Source organism: Prionailurus bengalensis, chromosome C1 (assembly GCF_016509475.1).
Source record: "Prionailurus bengalensis isolate Pbe53 chromosome C1, Fcat_Pben_1.1_paternal_pri, whole genome shotgun sequence".
Lineage (NCBI taxonomy): Eukaryota > Metazoa > Chordata > Mammalia > Carnivora > Felidae > Prionailurus > Prionailurus bengalensis.
This window is the reverse complement of record NC_057345.1, coordinates 27254655-27278737: the sequence shown is the minus strand read 5'-3', so window position 1 is coordinate 27278737 and position 24083 is coordinate 27254655. Positions and strand designations below refer to the sequence as shown.

At 41.7% G+C, this 24083-nt stretch overlaps 1 protein-coding gene across 4 annotated transcripts in view; it reads left to right on the top strand.

The window, feature by feature from the left end:
* The first annotated feature begins 6 nt into the window (after positions 1-6).
* The window catches only part of KIAA0319L (KIAA0319 like), a 97355-nt gene continuing 73278 nt past the window's right edge, over positions 7-24083 (top strand). The window contains exons 1-2 of one of the 4 annotated variants that reach the window (XM_043574450.1): positions 7-115; positions 3127-3296. In XM_043574450.1, the coding sequence (XP_043430385.1) occupies positions 3155-3296 (142 nt within the window). In that variant the 5' untranslated portion in view covers positions 7-115; positions 3127-3154. Of the gene's footprint in view, positions 116-225; positions 458-3126; positions 3297-10611; positions 10737-24083 lie in introns of those variants that run through there. The other 3 variants (XM_043574451.1, XM_043574452.1, XM_043574453.1) reach the window with 3 other exon arrangements.

Genomic DNA, 24083 nt, shown 5'->3' with positions numbered 1-24083 from the left:
CATCTTGCTTATGGGTATTGCCCGAGTCTGGGGCCTGGGGCTCGCGCAGGGCAAGCGAAGGAGCAGACTGCGGAGAGCAGGAGGCGACAGCCTGGCGGCCCAGGCTCCTTCGCTCGTGCGTAGTTCTGTCCCTCAGCACTGCCTCACCTCCCCCTCTGGCTCGCGGCTGGAATTGAGCTTCCGGGGGTGGGGGTGGGGGCAGGAGGGCTGGTTAGCAAGAAGAGTGTGTTTCCGGGTTGAGCCCAGGGAGGTGGGAGGAGGCGGCGTTTCCGGCCGCCGTCGCTGTCCTGGGAGGCTGAGGCGAGAGGGAGCTGTCCGGGTGGGGAGCCCACACTACCTTCTTCTTTTTCCTCCTCCTCCGGGTGAGGGGAGCGAAGGTTGGGGCCCCGACCCCATGGACCGGGAGGAGGCGGAGGCCGCCGAGAGCCGGGGCCCCGCTGTGTGGCCCTGAGCCCCGGTAGGTGGCCGGGGGCGGCTGGCTGCCAGGCCGAGGACCTCGAGCTCAGGGGAGGGGCAAGCGGGACGGGCTATTTCTGAGGGTGAGCTGGCCGGGTGTTGGGACCCGGAGGTGGCGCTCCTGGCCCGGCTAGGGCAGCCAGCTTCTTCTGGCTTTGTAGGTGTGGGGCTCGAGTCCCAGACCCTGCTTCTTTCAGGCCCACGCCTGGTCATGCAGCATCCTCCATCCCCTGACAGACCGGGCTCGGGGCGCTGCTATCCTTCTTCCCTCGACTTCTGCAGCCTCGTCTTTAGCTGCTGTCTCTGGTATTCGGTCTCCCCACCAAGATAGAAAGTTGATGCAGAACAAGGGGGGCGGGGTTGAGCACGACGTGTAAATTATCATGCGAAACCTGCCTTATTCCGGACTTTAGAAAATTATTCCCCACAGAAGGGTTCTGTGGTGTCTGCGGTGGGCACAAAGGTGAAATGAAGGAAGTCAAAAGAACACCTCAGGCGGTTCCAAAAACGCTTTTCCTTCTCTCACCTCCTGATGCTTGTGCCCAACCGACAATAGATGCAGTTAGTGAAGAGCATTAGCTGAGTCTCCTTGTGCTTTCTTCTGTGATTAACAGACTGGGAGCTAAGAACAAATTGGAAAGACGACCTCCCAGAACAATCTGTTCATTTTTCCAGCTATTTGGAAAACAATGCCTGCAAATATAAGCAAAGTTATTCATGGCAGTCTGTTCTGTAACTTTCCCAAATATCTGAGATTTTTTTTTAAAAGAGCTTTATTCTTGATTACTCATACCAGCTGAATAGGCTGTTTCAGACTTGCTCTGTCGTTGTTCAAACATATCTTATCGCTGTGTACATAAATGGAGTTCCACGTATGTAGCTGACAGACTGAACTATGATACATCCCCCATCAACCTGAAGGATTAAGTAAACATTACCCCCTTCTCTGTCTGAACAGCTGCTGCAACAGAGAGTGCTTTTATTTCGGGTGTACTTGTAACGCCCTAAATGCCAAAACTATTGCAAGCTTTTCTAGATTTTCATTTGTCAAGTATTGTGGGGGTGTGTGTTCTCTCTCTGGGTTTTTACCCTTTGATTCTGTAACAAACCATTTGGATCTTGGTGATTGTGTTGTTCTTGCCTCTGGTCAGCAAGGCTTTGAATGGACCCTAGCAGTGATTTGCACCCTTAGGCAGTTGTAGATTTCAGAGGCTTGGCTGGTTGGGAGTTCATTTGAAAAGAGCTCTGCCTCTTATGCATGGTTTGTAAGACATTGCACTTCTGATCAGCTTGCTAATCCAATGGTGTTTGTTACTCCCATTTTCAAAACCTATTCATTTCTTTTATGCTTCTGTCGCCCACCTGTCACGCTATTGATGACAGGTGTTGAGTCACTTTGAATTTAAAATCCTTTTGTGGTAGGCAGAAATGTGTTGGGTAAGATCCATACACACACACGTACACGTGCACACTCACTGTTCCATCTTGAGAGGCTAGAGAAGTTGCTGGATATACTTTCTAACTTGGGCTCCATTTTATAATCTCTTGAACATGTCACTGGCCCGCACGTCTTTCAGCCCCCTGCTCCCTAACATACAACTTCAAAACTGCTAGAAATCAGAATGGATGGAAGTGAATGAGGAAGAAGTACTTCAGTTGCTTAAGCTCATAGAAAGCCTTTTCTTGGGTGGGCTGTGCCTCAGTTTTGCAGCTGTGTGTGTGCATGTGTCTATTTCCTGGTATTAGTCAATATTGACTTCATGTGATGCCCGTCTCCCTGTATGCTGGCTGGGGGTGGAGGGCGGAGTCTACCATTTGCCACATGTGGGTGACAGGTGCACATTTAGGACAGAAGAATTTGAATTGCTTCCTCAGAACTCAACCAACCCTCATGATATTGCCAAGATTTATATAATAATTTATACAATGTAGGGAAGTTGTATAAGAGAAGAAACAAATGAAAATTATTTTTTCTCTGGAAGGGACCTAAATTATCCAGCTCCTAGATTCTAGAGTAGCCAGCACAATGCCTAGCACATAATAGGAACTGTGTAAATATTTGAGTGTCTATATGAATTCAAGTCAGGAATTGCAGATGATTCTAGGGATCAGGGATGTGACATTGAAGTGTAATTTGGATAGATTTTTAAGGTCATAGTGGTGGGGCCTTAAACTGGAGAGTGCATGTACTTCCTAAAGATAGTCACAGTATTTTTTTATTTATTTTTTTAAAGCACAGCTAGACAAAACTCTCAGCTTAGTTTACCTCTGATAGTCGAAACTCTTCATAAATAAGAAGGTGTGTTTGGTCAAAGTCACAAAGCTGTTACTTGCAGAATTGGAACTGAAGCTCAGATCTTTTTTTTCTTCAGGCAAGTGCTCTTTCCATTCTTCCACATAGATGATTTACTGTTAGCTTAGAAAATAATAGAACATAAAATGTTTCAGTTTTACAGTGGATTCATTTCATACCCCTTGCTATGTTTTTATCCTGATAATTATAGGCTTTGTCAAAGCTCAGGTTTAAAATTTACAGGCAGGTATGAGCAGTGAAAGATAAACTTGAAATTTCTCTTCCCTCTAGGCTGTCACATTCTCTAGAATTCTACATTTCCAGGAATCAATTATTAATTACTTGGCATATAATTTCTTCCCTTTCTGTCTTTATAGGGAACGGGTTCCGTCTGTCTGGAAGGCCATGGAGAAGAGGCTGGGAGTCAAGCCAAGCCCTGCTTCCTGGATTTTATCAGGATTTTGTTGGCAGCTATCTGTGAAATGGTTGAGAAGCCTGTACCTGTTTTTTACTTGCTTCTGCTTCAGTGCTCTGTGGTTGTCAACAGGTACCATTTTCTTTATAGATTTAAACTGTATGAGTCTTTCAGTTCATATCAAAGACTAGGAGGAGGTAGAAAAGCAATCTTCTAATTGAGAGAAACGGTCATCCTTTTGGTGGACACTTAGTTTGTTGGGTTTATTTGTTTTGGAACCACAATTAAAATTGGATTCTTTCTTATAAAAGGGAATTGGCATGATAATTTTAAGATTTGGTGAAGATGTCATGAAAAGAAAAACATTTGAGGGATGCCCGGATGGCTTAGGCAGTTAAACATCTGACTCTTGATCTCAGCTCAGGTCTTGATCAGAGAGGCATAGGTTCTGGCCCCGAGTTGGGCTCCACCCTGGGCATGAAGCCTACTTAAAAAAGAAATAAAAATATTTGGAAGTTGGGAAGACCTGGGTCCTGGTTCTGGATGTTTCTACGTAATAACTGTAAAACCTTGAGCAAGTTACCTATTGTCTGTAAAGAAGGATAAGATTTCACCTTGTAGCTTGATAGGAGTGATACCATAATTAAAGTGTGTAGTACAGCACTGTGAACATAGATGCTTCATAAAGATAACTTTGCTTCTTTTTCTTTTCTGAAGGAATCTTCACTTACAGGGACAATGTGTTCCTTGCTTTTTCTGTAGAAAAGGGTTATGCTGATAGATTTCATAAAGTATGCTTTCTTCCTAGAGATTATCTCACCAGGCTGGATGGAACCTCTTGCCAGGAAAAAGTGCGAAGGTTACATTTCAAGGGATACTGTTTCTTGAAATCATTTTTTCTTTTAGTTCTTTTGTTGACATTGTCCTTTTCAGAGTATGGAATGTGAGAGAACAGCCATCTCGGAGAGACTTTGGAGTATGCTGCCATTCTGGGCAGTGACCAAAAAGCCTTGTGTTATAGAGACCACTGTCTGGGATAAGGAATCAGCCTTTTGCTCCTATAATTCCAAAGATTTCTGTTGTTTTCCTAAAGGAGTTGGTGGTCATGATCTAGAGAATCAAGTAATTACTGTATTTAGCAATTTCAGTGACATCAGCTTTAGAGTTTTTGTTGTTCTGCAGTGGTGGTTGATGATTGCATAATTAGAGCAGTGGAAATTGCAGTTGACAGAAAGCTGACCTAAATGTTTTTTTACCCAGATGATGCTTTGCTGGGACAGCTAACTATTTCAGGCCAAGATTTTATGTAAGATCATTTGAGTTAAATAAGTAAGTGATTTAGCACTATCAGAGTAGGAAAATTGCATTTTTTTGAAGAGCACCTACCACATACCAGGCCCTTGGTTATAAACATTGCATATCTTATCTCACTTAATCCCTATGATAATCCTAAAACAGATAGTTTTAGTCTCATTTTATACATAAGGAAATTGAGGCCCAGAGAGGCGGAATGACTCGCCTAGGGTCATACAGCAAGAAGTCACGACACAGCCAGGAGTTAAACTCTGGTTTGTTCACTCAATAGCCTGTGCTCCTTTTCTTCTGTTACTCTCTGTCTTCCAACCACAGATAGTCTTTCGGAGGACCAAAGATAGTTTTTTTACCCTGAACCATGATGAGCAGCTTGTTATTTGAGGGATTCCATGTATAGGGGGGAGGAAGCATTTCTACTTCTGTTTCTGTATTTCCAATCTAGCACTTGGTTAAACAGAGTACTGTGGGCTACTGTGCTAGTCTTTAGTATCCCCTCAGCTTGCTGCTTAAAAACAACAACAGTGAGCAGATTGAGTATAGAGGTGCAAAGGTGGTATTGTTAGGAGTGGTTCTGGTGCAGATTAGATTTTACTAGTTTTATTTTATTTTATTTTATTTTATTTTATTTTATTTTATTATTTAAAAAAAATTTTTTTTTCAACGTTTATTTATTTTTGGGACAGAGAGAGGCAGAGCATGAACGGGGGAGGGGCAGAGAGAGAGGGAGACACAGAATCGGAAACAGGCTCCAGGCTCTGAGCCATCAGCCCAGAGCCTGACGCGGGGCTCGAACTCACGGACCGCGAGATCGTGACCTGGCTGAAGTCGGGCGCTTAACCAACTGCGCCACCCAGGCGCCCCTACTAGTTTTATTTTAGAAAAGTTTGGAGCTTTTACTGTGGAAGAACTGAGAACCATGTGTGTTCAAACTGAGGTCACATGCAGGTAACACATGACAGATTTGTTATATATTTTAACTTACCAGAGCTTTTTCACATCAATATTTTATTTTATTTATTTAAGTTTATTTATTTATTTTGAGAGAGAGAACATGTGCACGAGCAGGGGAGGGGCAGAGAGAGAGGAAGAGAGAGAGAATCCTAAGCAGGCTCTGCACTGATCGCGGAGCCTGATGCAGGGCTCAAACTTGTGAATGCTGAGATCATGACCTGAGCCAAAACCAAGGCACTTAACCAACTGAGCCATCTGGATGCCCCACACATCAATGTTTTAAAAAACATAATATATTTTTTTAATACTTTTTTAAATGTTTTATTTATTTTTGAGAGAGAGAGAGAGAAAGAATGAGAATAAGTGGGGGAGGGGCAGAGAGAGAGGGAGACATAGAATCTGAAGCAGGCTCCAGGCTCTGAGCTGTCAGCACAGAGCCCAATGTGGGGCTCCAACTCGTGAACCACGAGGTCATGACCTAAGCTGAAGTTGGTCGCTTAACTGACTGAGCCACCCAGGTGCCCCCAAAAAACATAATATCTTAATAGGAAAAATGAATAAATGATGTACCCAGAGGAAAGAAAAGAGACAGTACCATAAATAAGAAAGTAAAATGATTTATTAGCATTTTTAAAAATGTACTTTCTTGTTAGTAATCAGAGAACTGCGGATTAGATTTTTTTTTTAACTGAGTAATCTTTACTCCCAACGTGGGGCTTGAACTCACAACTCCAAGATCAAGAGTTGCACACTCCACCGACTGAGCCAGCCATGTACCCCCAAAGAACAGATTAAAGTGAGATATCTTTTTTTAGCCTATCATACTGATGAAGATCAAAGTAAAAATATTTAGTGCTCCCGAAGGGTGATGTCGTTGCCCTCATACTGTCCTGGGAAATTTGAACAGAGAACTTTTTGGCATAAATATCAAGATCCTTAAAAAGTTCATATCTTTTGGCCTGGTAATTCCCCTTGTGGGAATTTATCTCAAGGATATATTTAGATGGTTGTGAATGAGGACATTCATCAACACTCGTTTATTGTATGTTGCAAAGCATTGCTACAACCTGCCCAACAGTAGGAGTGTGATGAAATTATAGCATGTCCACATGTGGCATATTATCCAGCTTCAGAGTTCACAGTTCAGGAGAGTAAGTACATGGGAAATGCTCCTCATGTTAAGTGATAAGAGCAGGATAAGGGCACCTGGGTGGCTCAGTCGGCTGAGCATCTGACTTTGGCTCAGGTCATGATCTCACAGTTTGTGAGTTTGAGCCCCGCATCCGGCTCTGTGCTGACAGCTCAGAGCCTGGAGCCTGCTTCGGATTCTGTGTCTCCCTCTCTGTCTGCTCTTCCCCTGCTCATGCTCTGTCTCTCTCTCCTTCAAAAATAAATAAAAACGTTAAAAAAAAATTAAAAAAAAAAAAGAGCAGGATATACAACTGCATGTCCACTAAGGTGCCAATTTTGTGCAAAGAGAAAAGTACTTTTATATAATAGGAAGCTTGAAACAAGATACATAATTGTGTGTGTATATATGTGTATATAATATATACATATACATATTTAAAGTTTATTTATTTGGGAGAGTGAGATCACATGCTTGCAAATGGGAAAGGAGCAGAGAGAATCCCAAGCAGGTTCTGCACTGTCATCACAGAGCCCAACATGGGGCTTGATCTCATGGTTCCTGAGATCATGACCTGAGCAGAGATCAAGAGTTAGATGCTTAACCAACTGAGCCACCCAGGCATCCCCTGTTTGTATATTTTTTGAGTAGTGGAATTATTATCTCTGTACAGTTTCTGCGTTTTCCATCTTTTTTTCAGTGTATGTGTGTAGTCTTTTTTTTTAATAAGGGTAAAAACACCTACCTGACAAAGCAACAACAAAATAATAGCAGCGAAAACCTGCTGTTGGTAGCCTGAGTCAGTATTTATCTACTAGTGAGTTGTTCAGTTTTTATCTGAGCCCTTAAGTGTTCCCTGAAAAAATACATTCTTGATTCTTTGCTGTTGTCATTTAGCTTATGGATTATATGTTTATTTATTTTTGAGAGAGAGAGAGAGAGGGAGGGAGGGAGGGAGGGAGGTGGGGGGAGCAGAGAGAGAGGGAGACACAGAATTCGAAGCAGGCTTCAGGCTCCCAGCTGTCAGCACAGCCAGGTACCCCTGGATTATATGGATTAATCCTGAAAAACTGACCAAAATAAGGCAGGTCTCCTGTTATCCCCATTCCTGTTTACCACTTGGCAGTTTACTCCATCTCTAGTAGCACCCCAGGTACCTGCTGACTTATGTAGGTTTCTTTTTTATTTCAGTTTCTGGGTTCAGTGCTGAAGCCCACTGCTAGAAAGTAGTGATTATAGTTTGTCTGATAAAAGATACTCTGTGTTTTCCTTGTAGGCCATTGAATCACTATTTCTCTGTTTAGTGTCATTGTTAAATGGCTTAAAAATAGCATTTTGGGGGGCGCCTGGCTGACTCAATTGGTGGAGCATATGACTCTTAATCTCAGGGTTGTAGGTTTGAGCCCCATGTTGGGTATAGAGATTACTTAAAAAGAAGTAAAATCCTTTAAAAAATTCCATTTTGGACCTGGGGACTGTCAGTATCGGGAGACAAAAATGAGGTGATTCCAAGAATTTGGAAATTTCTGCAATAGATGTCAGCTTCTTAAGGGCAGAAGTTTTGCCTGTTTTACTTCTACTAGGTATTCCTAGCAGGTGCCGAGTGCTTGGTATATAATAGGTGCACCATAAAAATATCTGTTGACTGAATAAATTAATAAATTAGAAATAAGGGAATTGTCCTTTGAGAATTAAACTTTAAAATTAACATAATCTATCGCTTGAGAGTTAAAACTTAAAATTAGCACAATCAGATCAGAGGTATATGAGGGCACTTTAAGGAGACACAATGCCTTTGAGAGAAATGAGATCTGATTAAAATATTCACAAATATATTAACATATCTAAAGAAAGAATATGTACATCTGAAGAGCTATGCCTGTGTGTGTATGTGTGTGTGTGGTGAGAGGGCCTGAACCAGCATTGGAAACCTAAACTATGGAGTCACCAAGGCTCATGTAGGCCTAAAGCTAACAGTTGGCTGTGAAAACTTCTACTGACATTCCCCCGCTTCTGAGAAGTAGATCACCCAATTAGTTAGTAAGTATTAGTTAATAAACAAGAGAAAACATTCAATTCAGAACTGTTTTTTTTTTTAATTTTTTAACGTTTATTTATTATTGAGAGACAGAGACAGAGTGTGAGCAGGGGAGGGGCTGAGAGAGGGAGACACAGAATCTGAAGCAGGTTCCAGGCTCTGAGCTGTCAGCATAGAGCCTGACGTGGGGTTCGAACTCACAAACTGCGAGATCATGACCTGAGCCGAAGTCGGACACTTAACCGACTGAGCCACCCAGGCGCCCCTCATAACTGGTTTTTGAGAACTTACTGGCAGTTTGGTCCTAGGCTAGGAACAAGGGTGATAAAGATGAGTACAGCACAGTTCCTGCCCTGGAAGAACTCCCAGTTTGACGAGGGAGTAGCCATATGAATACCGTGCCATGGTAAGTGAAAAGGTACAGGGGTGCAGTGCTGTTCTTTGTTCCCCTTCCAGCCCGTCCACTGAACTTTCTAATTATTCTTCCCTCACTCCCTTGTCAGCTTGTTTATTCAGTGTTTTGTTCTTCAGGATTCTTTTTCTACCCTTTCTTATCTAACTCTTGTGTGTGCCCCCTGGGTAGCCTCATTTTTTCCCATAACTGTTAAGACGTGTGCCGTCTACTCCCAAATCCATAGCTGTTCATTCAGTCCTTTCCAGAGCACATACCCACCTGCATGTCATACGTTTCCAACTGGATGGCTCACAGCTGCCTCCGACTTAATGTATCAAGACCAAACCCATGGTCCTTTGTCCTTCTTCCTCCTGTGTTCCCTATAACAGTGAAAAGACCACCTCCTCTTGCGTTCTGAGCCATTCCACACTCTTTTCTTTCCTCCACATTCACATCACTGTAGAGTCCTGTCTCATGCAGAGTGCCGTTAGTCTTCTCACTGAGGTTGTCTGATTCAGGTAAACATAAGCTCCTTTCTGATATATTCTGAGACCTCTAGTTTGAACTTATTCTTTAATGTTCTTGTAGTGTCTTACAGCTCTCTGTTATTATATCATGCTGTACTGTGTGTGTTAGGCTTTGTGAGGAGAGATTCAGAGTGGGTCTTGCTCTAGAGTGTGGTCCTTAGTCCTGAGGTGAGGTCTTTCTGGTGTGTGCTCGTCTGTGGTGTTAATGTGGTTTCTTCGCTCTGGCAGAGCCAAATTCCAAAGTGCTCCTGTTCTTACCCCCAGCGCTGCTTGACCTCTAGTGATTCTGTTTCCCTCTCTGCCCTGTAGCATCTGCTATCTCATAAACCTCGAGTCTTGCCCTGTGCCTTTACATTCCAGCTCTCAGCCTGGCAGGGGACCCTCCCTAAGGACTTCTGGGGCTCCCTCTTTTCACAGCTCCTTCCTCTCCAGTGTCTCACCACTCAGATTTTAGCCAAATTCATATCTCTGCTTCCTGGGCTCAGCAAGCCCCCTGTGTTCTGTTTGGGTTCCAGCTTTCGGTGCTGTGGTTGGGAAGTTGGCCCTGGAGACCTGGGCAGTGGTAGGGCTCACTTCAAGTTTCTTCTCTTCTGCAATCTCTCTCGGGGATTGCAGCCTTGTACTGGCTGTTATCTCCTGACTAAGAACAGTTGTTTTGTATATTCTGCCCAGTTTTATAGTTATTTATTGTAGATGGTGAGTCTGGTACCAGGTATGCCAGGGAGTAACCTGTGTTCTAAGTAAGTAACCTAAGTAATCATAGCAGATGTGGCTGGGAGCAGATGGCTACTATGGTTACTCACTTATGTGTCTGCTTCAAGAAACTGTCTTAATCACAGTTACACACCAAGAATCTAGCACATAGTAGGTAGCAATAACAGTTTGTTGGATTAACCGAAAAAGAATGCTGGAAATGACACCACGTTGGAATATACATGTTGAGGAGAATCGTTCTTTTCTACCCTATTTTTCATTCTTGGCTCATTAAGTGGGCCCTTCACTTCCCAGGAGGGAACAATATTTGGAAGGTGATTTTAGCTCTTTTTTCTGCCTTTTTTCTGGCTCTCTCTCTCTGAATGGATGAGTGACTTTTTTTCTGATTGGTGAGGTTGAAAAAGACTCCTATTGTATGGAATGGCCTGTCTTCAGGATTTGCATACGTTCTGCCGTCCTCTAACTGGTCTGCCCATTCCAGGATAGCCTGCCTGTGTCCAACTGGGTAAGTTTAATTAAGTAGAGGAAAGTATTAGAAAGCCAGTATGTGGTTGTACATCTAAGCTATGTTCCCCAGTCACCTTATCGCTTATTATAAAGATGATGTTTTGATCTCCATTTACCTCTAACTGCCATATTTGTTTAGTTAAAAAAAAAATTTAAGTAGTCTCTACACCCAACGTAGGGCTTAAACTCACAACCCTGAAATCAAAGTCACATGCTCTACTGACTGAGGCAGCCAGGCACCCCTGCCATATTTATTTTTTAATTCGTCCCAAACTCTGGGTGGGACCCTCAACCTCCCGTAGAGACTACAGTTGGGACAAAGGCAGCTTCTGGCTTAGCAAGACATCTTTTCCCCACTTGTTGCTATTTTCTTTTTGTTCTCATAACTACCTGCATTTGCCCCTGACAGACAGAAGGCACCTGCACTCACTTTCCTCCTTTGCCCCTATCGTTTGATTGTACTTTGAGGGCTGTAGCCCCTGTTGTACCAGACAGACCAAGTGGTATCTTTTTCTTTTAAGAGAGTAATATATCTTGATCATGCATTGGTCTTATCCTTAGGAGAAAAGCATTTTCAGGAGACTTTTTAAAGGGCATTATATCCCTGCTCTTCTTGTATCTGCTGGGCATCTAATTTAAGTTGGATGACTAATGGAATAAATCTCATAGTGATGAGCCTTCAGCAAGAACTCTCTCCTGCCAAACTGTCCTATATTCTTAACTACATTGCAGTACAGGAAGGTGATAAATTATTAATCCTACATCTGTCTCCTCAGATTGTAGGATAATGATTTGAGTATATGGCAGCTGGGGGAAGGTAGAGTTTTCTGGCTATTAACACAAATCATGCGAGCTTTTTGATTCTAAAGTTCAGCTAGCATTGAGCAGGTCTTTGGGATCTTGTTATATCACAATTTAATTGACCTAAGTAAGACCAACCAAAATCCTCTAAAATTAGCCTCTCTCCCAATGAAATGAAGCAATTGTGTTTTGCTTAAACACTCTTCAATAAAAGATGATCATCTTAAGTCTTGCTCTGTATTTTGGAGCATAATTTTGGTGGGTTCTTTTTGCCCTTCAGAAAGATAATGCAAACACAAATGTACTTCCTAACTTGTGTGACAAAGTGAAGAGAGATAAGACAATGGTATAACTGGGCAGTAAATCCAATATGATTTAAAAGCTGTCTGAAATGGACTTGCCTTAGGAATTCTTCAAGGGAGGAAATAATACAGTGGAGGAATTTATAAAAACAAAATAACAATTGCAGGGCCAAAGTAAGCCTTTTGGCTTATTTTGGAGATTGCATAAAAATCTTACTAATTGAAACAGCTTTCAGTTCAAGTCATTGTGTGGAACCAGGAGGAACATGATTAAGAACTGTGTGTGTGGTTAGTGTTTGGACATTTATTCTCCGATGAGTTGTACTGAAAAGTTTGGGCCAAAATGCATAGCTCTTGGTTTGAGGGACTGCCTTTTGAACTTCCTTTCTGATCCTTCATCTAAGAGCTTCCTTAAGAAAAGTCAGTCTATGTGGTTAAGTTCCTTTAACCACTTTTGATTTCAGGCAATAATGGGTAAGTTTTAGAAGCTGCAAGAATTGGTCTTGATACCTACCTATTCATCGACCCAGCAAGAGACAGGAGGAGGCAGAGTAGCAAGAGCTTGGAACATGGACTCAGGAGTCAGACAGGCCTGGCTCTGAGTCCTGGTTCTCTTACATACTGGGTGGTATTACTGAAACCCACATTTCATCAGGTTTTTTATCTTCAAAGTGAGAATGACAGTGCCTCTCATAGGATTGTTGTAAGGATTAAGTAAAATGTTTATGCAAAGTATTTAACCTACTCCCAGGTACATAGGTGACAGTTCAGCAAGTGTTAACAGTAGTCATTGTAACATGATAACATAATATCCTGTTTGGTTAAACTCTTGTCTAACTGCAAGATGACGCAGTGGGCATTAGGTTTGAAGTCTCTCCTAGCTTCTTAAACCTCCACCCAGTGGGATCTCAGTTCCCACATTTTTAGAAGTAGAATGCAGGCAGGCAGCTGGTCTTTCTGCATTGTCGGGAAAAGGAGACCTCCATTCACATGGCTTTATAGGCCTGAGGTTGGTGGAAGCCGTGGTAGGATGAGCTACATTGTGTGTTTTCCATGATTATAAAATTCCACTAAGGAGCATGACTGACTACTTGTTTCCTCTTTCAGCCAAGGATACTTTTCCTCTGGAAGAGGACTCTGTTCTGCTATCATGACACCACCTGACCCTGAGCCCTGGTTCACTTTCCCCAAAACCGTTGATGTGCCCATGCTTGGCAAGGCCGTGTGATAGGCCAGGTTATTGCATTGACTGTGGCTGGTTCAATAGCACTTTTGGATTTTGTGTCAGAAGTAGCTTGCCAGAGTTAGTCCCTTTCTTCAAAATGTTTTTTTGGGGTACCTACAATCCTGGGCATTAGAGATGTAGTGGTGAGTCAGAGAGACATGGTCTCTGCCCTCATGGAGAGTGCAGTATGTTGATTCCTTTGCCATTCCTAAGGAACAGAAAATCTCTTTGAAAGGATGATGTTACTGGCATCAAGATTCCCTTCAGAGAGGCTGAGGCCTCCCTAGGGTCCCAGGGTAATTCAATGACAGTGGAGACCCAGTTCTTCTTGCAAAATCCTAGAAATGTAGGAGACTAGGTGATTTGATGTCTGGTCTCAGTAGAGTAACCTTTGGCTCATAATTGTGTGGGTGAAGCCCCTGTCTACAATGTTTCCATCTTTCCTTTCAATCCAGCTGACTTGCTCCACCATTAATAACCCATGGCCCCAGATAAACGGTGAAGGTGGTTATCTGGAGATTTGGGGACAGTGTGACAGCTGCAGCCTTTGCCCCTAACTTGGAAGCATTTGTCCTCTGGTGACTTCATAAGTATTACGTATACCCAACCAGTGAGCTCTGGAAACTCTTTTCTGTATCAGTGTGCTCCTGCCTTTTTGGCATCAGGTTGGTTACTCAGGCCCTCTGGTGAACAGTTCCAGGGCTTAGTATCAGACAAGCACCAGATTATACAAATTCTGAATTTCTCTGGTCAATCACAAAAGGAAACAGTAAAATACCTTAAGATAAGCAGGAGTTAAGAATATCCTGAATGGCGCATTAACCATCACAGACACTGTTCTAGGAGAAACAAAAGCAGACAGGAATGCTGGCCAAGGCCTATCTGAAACTCCATCAACTTCAGACTCTGCCGCTAAGGTGAGTGCCCATGTAGCTCACCTCAATTCCCCTTTTTAAACCCTTCCACTAAATGACAGAATTTTTAGGAATGCTGTCTTTCTTCCAACTGGCTTAACATTATGCTTTGATTCTAATCCAGCAGCACATTTGCGTTTGAAATAAATGTCTGCTCGTGGATTCTCTCACTTGTAGGTAATAGGAGAATGTCTAGTATTATCAGACCTGGGAGGTGGGGAATTTATATTGATTTGGTTTTACTTCTCTAATTTCAGATTCAGGCTTAAAAGTTTGACAGGACTGGCTTTTAAAAGAAATGACTCCTCTGGTGTGCGCGCGCGCGTGTGAATGTGAATACAGCTCAGTGTTTATTGTCCTTAACTGGGGGCAACCTGAGTCAGCTGGAGGCTTATGGAAGTAGGCCAGGTAAAATGAGTGAGTCTTAATCAGAATAAATGAAGGGACCTTGTGGAGAGAAGCCTAAGAGCCAGATTCCATTTCAGAAAGTTGAGTAATCTGCATCCTGCTGGGTCAGTCTGTGGCTTTTAGCCTGAAGCAAAACAGCCCCCAAGTGCTGAAGCAGTGCTGAGCTTCTCTTCTACCTGTGCCTTCTATTTCATCAGTCCCGAACTGCTTATTTTCAAAATGCCTGTCAGCTGTGCTCTCCGGAGTATGCTCACGAGCTGCACCCTGACATTTCTCACAATGCACTTTTCAAATACTGGGGTGAATTTTCATGTTACCCGTTCTATGAAAGGTTAAAGGGAGGGCTTGGCCTTTAAGCTCAGGTAAGCAGACCTTGAATAGGGCTATGTGCCTAGGATGGTCAAGGCTGAAGCAAAACTTGTCTGGCCTTTCCACGGAGACTTTCACTGACACGCATACCCTCCTTTCCTTTCCAGGCTGTTTTGATTGAGCTGTTTCGCCTCCACTCTCATATTTCACGTGGGGGTTGCTGCCTTGGCAGCATGGCTGCCTGTGTCAGTGGGAAGGAAGAGGTAAAGAGTGAAGGCCCTGTGTATGATGTGTTTTCAAGGAGTTTCCTGTGTGCCTATGGGGAATGTGTGTGTGTGTGTGTGTGTGTGTGTGTGAGAAAGAGAGAGAGAGACACACACATACACGTACTTGGATATCCTTATTGCCTCACCTAGAATTAATGTCACTTTGGAAGCAGCGGAATAATATTGCTATTTTAGGTGATGATAAGGAAAGGTCAGTTTCTCTGTGGCTAGAGGGAGTCTGTACTGGATAATTTGGTAGTGGGAGGTGTTGACCATTTGGCCCCAATTTTTATTTCTGTCAGTAGAATGTGTATTACAATGAATTTGAAAATGGAGGTATAAGAGAAAGATACATGTAAGTACATGTCATCAAAATGAAATCTATTAAAAGCCACATGACTACAATAAATAAACCAAACAATACCAAATTATCTGAATGTTGGTGCTGCGTTGTATAGATGACTTTAACTAGATGGCACTTTCCTAATATTTGCGATCCCTAGTTCTTCATATGTGTTGTCTTATAGTCAGTGCCTTATATGCTTACTGCCTTTTTAAAACCTTCTCTAGGATGTTTAATTGAAGTCATTTGATGATAAAATCTGGGTGTTATGTACATACTGTAGAAACATACAATTCAGGTCAACAGACACTGTCTCCAGCTAAATAAAACCCAGTTCCTGTCATCAGAGAGTTCACACTATGGAAGCAGAGATAGATATAGAAACATAAAGAAACATGATAAATTCCAAGATGTGCTATGGGAACACAAAGAACCGGGCAGGGAAGAGTTGAACCCTGTTCTATAATGGGCTGCTAAGACGAATGATACTCTGATCCCTTTGAACTTCCTTCTCCCAGATTCATGTGAAGTGGTTTTGGACCTGGAGAGCTCTTTTCACTTCTTGATCTCAGAGGGAGAGGTAGAGAGAAGAGTATGTACAGCTCTATAAAGTCTAGAGAACAAGAGCCCTGAGAAAATTATTTCTGTACAGATACAGATTGGCTTTGATTTAATTTAAATAAACTGGCTCTCAAAAATTCTAAGAATACTAACTACTCACACAGTTTTGCTTTCATTTACACACAGATGAGGAAGCATCTGCAGCTCTGCATTTTATTTGCTATAAGCAAAAAGTGGTTTAAGATATTTAAGTATTCGAAGCTTGGTTGTATTGAGTCCTCACATGGCCCAGTTCAGCCCACTGCAGTTTTTTTTTTTTTTTTTATGACACTTACATAATACTCCAAAAGGAGAGATTTTTAATGGATAAATTGACACAAACTTTTCCTCTATTGGCCATATCTGCTGAAAGAGCACTTCATGGCTTGCTCCCTTATTTCCTTATTTCCTCCCAAGCTCACTGCTATTTTATATAATTTACATCCCTCTCCCACAGTCCTCCAAATGACCTTCTCTTTAGAAAACCAAATCAACCAGCAAAAAAAAATTTAAAATCTTCCTGAAAAACAAAGCAGGGCTCTGATTCAAGGTTCATTGTGTGGGTTTCCAGAGAAGGTTGGTATGATTGTGATGAATGCAAATAATTTATCAGCCCTGCAGTCAGAGACAGCAGTCAGCTGCAGGTTTTTAACAATAACCTCTACAAGTGGGCCATGTAGGGAATTGCTAGATTCGTGACACCATACCTGGGGGCTTTCTCTATAAAAAAACGTTTCTTTTTAGAACCACTTTTATGTATAGGCTGAAGTTTATCTGTTATCATTTGATACCTGTGCTTTTTGAAGTACAAAGCCCGTGTTACTTGGAGAGGTGTGGGTTCGTTCTTTCATGCTGTGGCTTGGAGGCGTGCGTTTCTTGCTGACAGCATTCTCCAGAGTCTTTTAGTCATAAGGTGGTGGGAGAAAAAGCGAAGCAGGAGATTCTGAGTATATTATATGCAGCAATGTAACCCCCTAGTTACAGGTGTTTTTTGTTTTGTTTTGTTTTGTTTTTAAGTATATGGTTTAATCATTTGCCTTCAATCTTTCTTTAAATATTATAAAGCCTCGATGACTGGATCATTTTTGAACAGGTAACATTATGGCAGGAGAGCTATTTTCAGCTATACCACTATTTTGATTAATATTCTCACTTATAGCTTGGTTGTAAAAATGGCTTTGGACTAAACCTTAACAGAAAGGTCTTTGAAATTAATAGCAATTGTATCTAGTTAATGTAAACTTCTGATTTTTATTTATTTTTTCAAAAAAAAATTTTTAATGTTTATTTTTGAGAGAGAGAGAGAGAGAGAGACCATGAGTGAGGTAAAGGCAGAGAGAGAGGGAGACACAGAATCCAAAGCAGGCTCCAGGCTGCATGCTGTCAGCACAGAGCCTGATGTGGGGCTCGAACTCACGAACTGCGAGATCATGACCTGAGCTGAAGTCTCACACTTAACCGACTGAGCCACCCAGGCACCCCAAACTTCTGATTTTTAAAATAAATATCAGGTAAAAGCTATAGGCATTAGAATTGTTATAGACTGGTTTCTGTCTTTCCACCTAGGTGACCAGAACTTGAGCTTTTTTTTCTTTTCATTCCCATTATTGCTTGGGAGAAGGAAAATTGAATGGATCTAGATGTCATCTGTGATGGATGGCTGTTTGTCTAGGTGAACTGGAAACTATTTTCCACTGCCACTTTGTTCAGAAAGTTCTATGGTGAAAGCCTGTCCTTCCTTTGGCGTGTTCTGAAATAGATAACTTGGGGAACTGAAATGTGGTTGGTCCTTTCACGAGGAAAGATTGCTTTGTGGTTTGAAAGGATGTTTCAGTGTAGGCAGGAAAGGCTGTTTTCTAGCTGGTTACTTTAGACGCAAAGATCTCTTAATCCATTTCGCTTTTCTTCGGTTTCTTTTTGTACATCTCCTCATACCTCCCATTCAGTGCTCTCTCCAATTTAACCCAGAAAGCCAGTTCTCGTTTCTTAGTGAGCTGAGAACTTTGCTTTTCTCTCCTGTCCCTGCCTTCTTTTAGTCAAGGAAATTTAATTACGATTAAGGAGCTGATTCGAACGACTACAATTCAAGTAGTCAAGTAGTGGAGCTGACATCTTTTGCTAGATTTTGTTAGTTTAAAAAATAGCATAAATTTATTTCAATATTGGGTAAATGTTTAAAATTAAACAATTCTTTGAACACCTTCTACATGCCAAGCGTTTTACTGTGCCTACAAATACAGAGTTACAACATATAACTCCAGCACTTCAACAGGGCAGAGTGTGTGAGGTAAGCAAAGGGATATGATCAGTGGGAGAAATACTGTGATAGAGGATATGCAGAGAGGAATCTGGGGGTAAAGGTTTCATCAAAGAAGGCTTTCTGGAAGGAGTGGTACCTGTGCTGAAATGCACTGTTGGAACAACAGAAGTAATGGCAGCTAATATATACTGAGCTTTAACTACATACCGGGCATTGTGTTAAGTAGTTTGCATAGATTACCTTCTTTTATATCTATAATAACCCTGTGAGTTTAGGTACTGTTACCATCATTCCATCATTCCTGTTTTTACTAATGAAGAAACCAAGAAATGGGACCCAGGATGACACAGCTAGTAAGTTGACTGTATAGAGATTCAGACTCCGGCAGTCTTTATTTCAGGGGCCAAAGCCTCAACCCATGGGGTGAGGGACAGAAGATGGGGTGAGATGGAGTAAGGGTATTGATCTTGATATGGGATTTTCTTTTGGAAACAATGTTTTTTTAACTCAGTTTTCCAGACGGTTCTGTATGAACCTCACCTTGGAGATTGGATGTATTTTTTCATCAAACCAAGATTAAATGAGGGGGGTTTTCATAGGTCCTTTAAAGTGTCCATATTCTGCCTTAAATAAGAGATTAAAAGAACCTTTTCCCCCTCTTTTGCATGTAAATATTGCCATCTTCTAAGGAGATGTTATGATTTTTCTCTTCAGCAGTTCGCCACAATCCAGTACTTTCAAGGCTTCTTGAGCGACAGTCTTACAGGAGGCGACTTACTCTTCCAAGTACGCTTAATCAGAGAAGTGCTATAGGACTCAGGTTTTGTGATTGAGTCGCTGGAAGCTTGTTTTCCATCTAGCAGGCAATCAGGAGTTAATGTGAACAGTGGCTGTGAGACATCTGTTGGGCAGCTGGTTCCATGGGGAGTTTGTCTTTGATCACAATGGTCTTTGGGAAAAATGGAAATATTACATGTTGTCAAGGAAAAGGAGTCAGAATATGGACACAAAGCCTATTGATTCTTGTGTAGCAGTTAGTTTAGTTTCAGCAAATCACCTACACCACAACATTTAACAAATTGTGCTCTTAACAAAGCTAGGCACACAGCAAAGGCAATGAATGGTAATTATTTTCTTTTCAAAGGGCTGCTTTGTGAGGCTGCTGCCACCTTTCATTCTAACCTGTGTGCAGTTGAGGAAAAAAGTGTTGGCCCTTTTGAAGAGGAGAGAGGGCACCAGTTATTACCCTGGCTTTTTCCAAACTTCATAATATCTGATTGTGCCCTTCAGAGGATTTAGTTACCACCTCTGCTTTGCTTTCTGAATATGCTACCCCACTGTGGGAGAGAACTGGTGTGGAGAGTCACTGGAACCATTTTTGTGTTTGTTTGTTAGTGGGTGTGCAGGTGATAGACATGCTGACAGTCAAAAGGAAGGTGGAGGGTGCCCCCTGAGGTGGTTTGTATTTGAACGGTTCCTGTCAGTTGTTTGGGGGATTGATAATATCCCTGCTGTCTGCTTTTCATATGGCAGCCATCTTGGCTAAGACCTATTGCTTCTAAAAGAATGCATGCTTTTGATTATAGCTGCAGGAAGACAGTTGGTGTGGAGCCATAGTTCAATCACTGACTTCACCAAATTTAGGGCTTCTGCTTTACTGCTTGATAATAGTTCATTACAGGTATAATAATCAAAGGAAAGCTTTGAATGGATTCTTGACCATATTATAAAATTCTGAAATTTTAGTTTGAATGAATATTAAAAGTAAGTGCAAATTTTGCTTATATAATGTTTTTACCATGCCTTATTATCCACAGAAACTTGGTTTCCCTTTGTCCCCCAAGAGAAGAATTTACCAACTGTTCTTTTTTTTTTTTTTTTTTTTTAACAACACTGACGGGGCGTTCTCTCTACTCTCGTTTCTACCATGTCAGTCCTTCCATTGGGATTCAGTTTGATGAATTTGGTTAAAGTATGAATTCCCAATGACCATAACAGTATGGTTCCTAAAGTAGTGGGTGTTCTGTATCTGCTTCCTTCTTGGTTGCCAGCTCTGTCTTGGAAACTCTGAAGTTTCCAAGTTAGCTGGAAGAGTCAGGCTTGTTACCTGAGAATTACAAATGCCAGAGGTAACAGCATTGTCTCTAAGTATTTCTAGAGTTGTTCACAGCTTCCTAAAGTATTTGATGAATTTCCACTGGTAATAATTTTTTTTTTCTATAGACTTCTCCACTCTGCTGCTGGGGATTATGAAACCTGGTCTAGATTTTGTGCTAGATTTATTAGAATTTTGTATTTTGAGAGGCGGTAATAATAAGTAAGTATTGCTAGTTCCAGAGCTTCCTGTTTTGAGGATTCTCCAAATAATACATATGGGAGCCCTGTATTCTCTGCTTTGCCATGGCTTTAGAAGGAAAGGGATTGGCTCTGTCCTCTTGTTCTCCACTGGGTAAGCTTTCTACATGCTTCTACCAGGAGTGAGTTCCAGACTTTCCCAAAGGGTTTTCAGTCTAAGGTTCTATGTAAGCCCTCTTTTGTAAGGATTTAATATTGCTTTTGCTTAGGCCCTGGGAGCGGAGCCAGGCTATGACGGCGTGGGCAGGAGAGGAACTGATCTAAAATTGGAGCTTATTTTCATCTTACCTTTTATCCAAGTTACTTCTAGAATCCAATATTGACTCTACCAGGGCTCCCCTGCTTCCTCCTCTGATGAACTCTTTTTCTCAAGAGTAACAACAATGAAAACAATGAAAATTGAATCTTAGGTTAAATTACTTTCCAAAGGTTAAATTGTAGTAAATGATTGATCTAGAGCTGAATCTGGATCCCATGTCTTTTAGCCCTCTAAGAGGGCTAAATTATGAATTATGATCTACTGAATAGATGGAAAAGAACTGGTTTTCTCCCATATTTTTATTATTGAACACATAATGGAGCAACATTAAATAACATTTAATAAAAAAAAAAAAAAAAAACTCAGTCAAAATCCTGCTAAGTAAACATGTGAACTGAGAGATCAGAGTACCTCCACTCCTGACTGAGATTAATTTTCTTAGCAATGCCATAGACAGTTAACCTGCCCCAGACCTCACATTTGTTTTTACTCTTGGTCACTGTCAAAGACTTAAGTGCTTCTGACCATTTGTCCTTTCCCAGGCTCTCTATTCCCTTGACAAAGTATCAAATTGTCAGTTAAGATTCAGATGAATCAGAGATCTTAGCCGTCATTACTAAGCTTTAGTAATAATTGTAAGAATATGTCAATCAAAAGGTACAAGTGAGGTAGAGAGAGTCTGAAATATCCTGTGTGAACCCCCAGGTTGTTTCTTCCCTCACTGAACAGGTTCTCTCCAGCCCAGAGTAATGGTAAGATCTCTAACTGAGGCTTCCAGGTCACCTCACAAAGCAGGGGAAGTGTTTGGGTTATGAAACGTTTCTCTTTTATGCTGCCACATAGTTGTGTAGCTTATGTGACATTCTTCAGGGAGCCATGGGAGCAAAAGAAGACCTTTGCAGGTCAGACCAGTCTTAGAGCTCCCTCCCCCCACCCCCACTTTTATCTCCTCTTCTTTCAAAGATCTGGATTTGACCAGAGCTGCTAGCAACAACCAGATAATTAGAATTTTTTGCTGCTTTCCCTTCAACCTTGTAATTTCCATAAATTTCCTTAACCATTTCTCCTGAGTCTAGATCTGTTCCCCCAGATTCCACAGTACCTCTGTGATTTGCCTCACAACTTTCACCATTTGTACCGAGGATGGATAGGCAGCAACCCTGTCATCAGTTCATCATCATAATTTTCCATCCTCTCCTTTTTTCTTGCTAGAAAGTACCTAACCGCTGTGATTTGTGTGAGTCTGACATGACATTCCTGAATAACTCTGTGTTTTTCAACTCACTCACATTTACCACCCTCCCTTCCCAACTTTTTAACTGTGATAAGAATCCATTGCATTATTAAATCCTCTCATACTGAAACTTGTGAGTTAAGATATTAGATAGATCTGGCTTTCTCTTGGAGGAAGACATGGTTTTCCCTCTAGCCTGCAGGCGATGGTTGCTCATTCTTCCATATCCCATGTACCTCTGAATTTGGAGGTGGAACTGATGTCCTCATCATTCGTCACTGTCACTTCTTGAACAGTACTCCTCCAGTGTCATGGAAAAAGTTCTGCTCTTTGAGGTTTATACCACTTCCTACCCTTCCCTAATCATTATTCATCTACCAACCATCATTCACCCCCCTCATTTATTGTGGCATATGGGCCTCATCTCTTTTTGAAGTCTTGTTATCAGCCTGGATGTCTTCAGTATGACCCACCTGATATCAGGCCACCTGGTTTCCTGACAGTTTACTCATGGATTCTTTCAATACTTCATGCATGCACATGTGCATTTATTTGTGCATTTATTCAAAAAGATATTTTGGAGGGTGTCTGGGTGACTCAGTTGGTTAAACATCCAACTTCGGCTCAGGTCATGATCTCATGGTTTGTGAGTTTGAGCTCTGCATCGTGCTCTGTGCTGATAGCTCAGAGCCTGGAACCTGTTTCAGATTCTGTGTCTCCCTTTCTCTCTGCCCCTCCCCCACTCACGTGTGTGTGTGTGTGTGTGTGTGTGTGTGTGTGTGTGTGTGTGTATACGCGCGCGCGCTCTCTCTCAAAAATAAATAAACATTAAAAAAAAAAGGTTTGAGAAAGATATTTTGGGGCACCTGCAGTGTAATGTGCCAATCTCATGCTAGAGTTGGAGGTACAGTGGTGAGAGAAAAAAAAACAAAACAGACATGGTCCTGTCATCCTAGGGCTTACAGTGTGGGGTGGTGTGGGGAAGACATTGAGCAGATGATCGCACAAAGAAATGTAATTTTATGTGTTATAATTGTTTTGAAGGAAAGGGGCAACAGGGCCCAAAGAGTGTGTAAGCGGAGAGACCTGACCTGGCATAGAGGCTTCTCTGAAGAAATGATGGCTGTATTGATATCTCATAAGAGGAGTTAACTGGGTAAAGAAGGGAGACGAGAGTTCCCACTAGAGAGTGCAGCATGCGCAAAGCCCAGTTAGGAGAGGGAGCATAGTCCATTTGAGGAATGAAAGAAGCCTGGTGAGTTGGAGCACGACAGAGGGAGAGCAATGATACAAGTTGGGGCCAGAAAGGTAGGCATGGTGTAGATCATACAGGATCTTCTTAGGTTATGTTAAGAATTCTGGTTATCAGAGCACCTGGGTGGCTCAGTTGGTTGAGCATCCAACTCTAAATTTCAGTTCACGTCACGATCTCATGGTTTGTGGGTTCAAGCCCTGCATCCGGCTCTGCATTGATGGTGTCGAGCTTGGGATTCTCTCTCGCCCTCTCTCTCTGCTCCTGCCCTGCTCACACTCTCTCTTAAAATTAATAAACATTAAAAAAATTTTTTTTGGTTATCATTCTAAGAGCCTTGGAAAGCCATTGATATTTCTGTTTATTTAAATTTTTAAAATTTATCTTTCAGAAGATATTACATGTACATTGTACAAATTCAAAAGGTAAAAAAGGGTATTTAGTGAACCGACAAGTCTCTCACTTCAGTCTTTTGAGCTACCTCATTTCCCTACTAAAAGCAACCGTGCCAACTTCTTGACTATTCTTCCAAAAATAGTCTATGCAAATATATGCATAAACATTATATTCTTTCTCTCCCTACACCAATTGTAGCATACTATGCACACTGCTCTGAACTTTTCTTTTTCTACATAACGTACCCTAGATATCACTGCATATTAGTACTGTATAAAGTAGCTTTATTCATCCCCATAACTGCATGGATCGTCTTTAGTAACCAGTTCTTATTGAGAAGCTTATAAGTTATTTCCAATATTTTTTTCATTTCAAACAACACACAGTGAATATTTTTGATAGCATGTCACATGTGCGATAG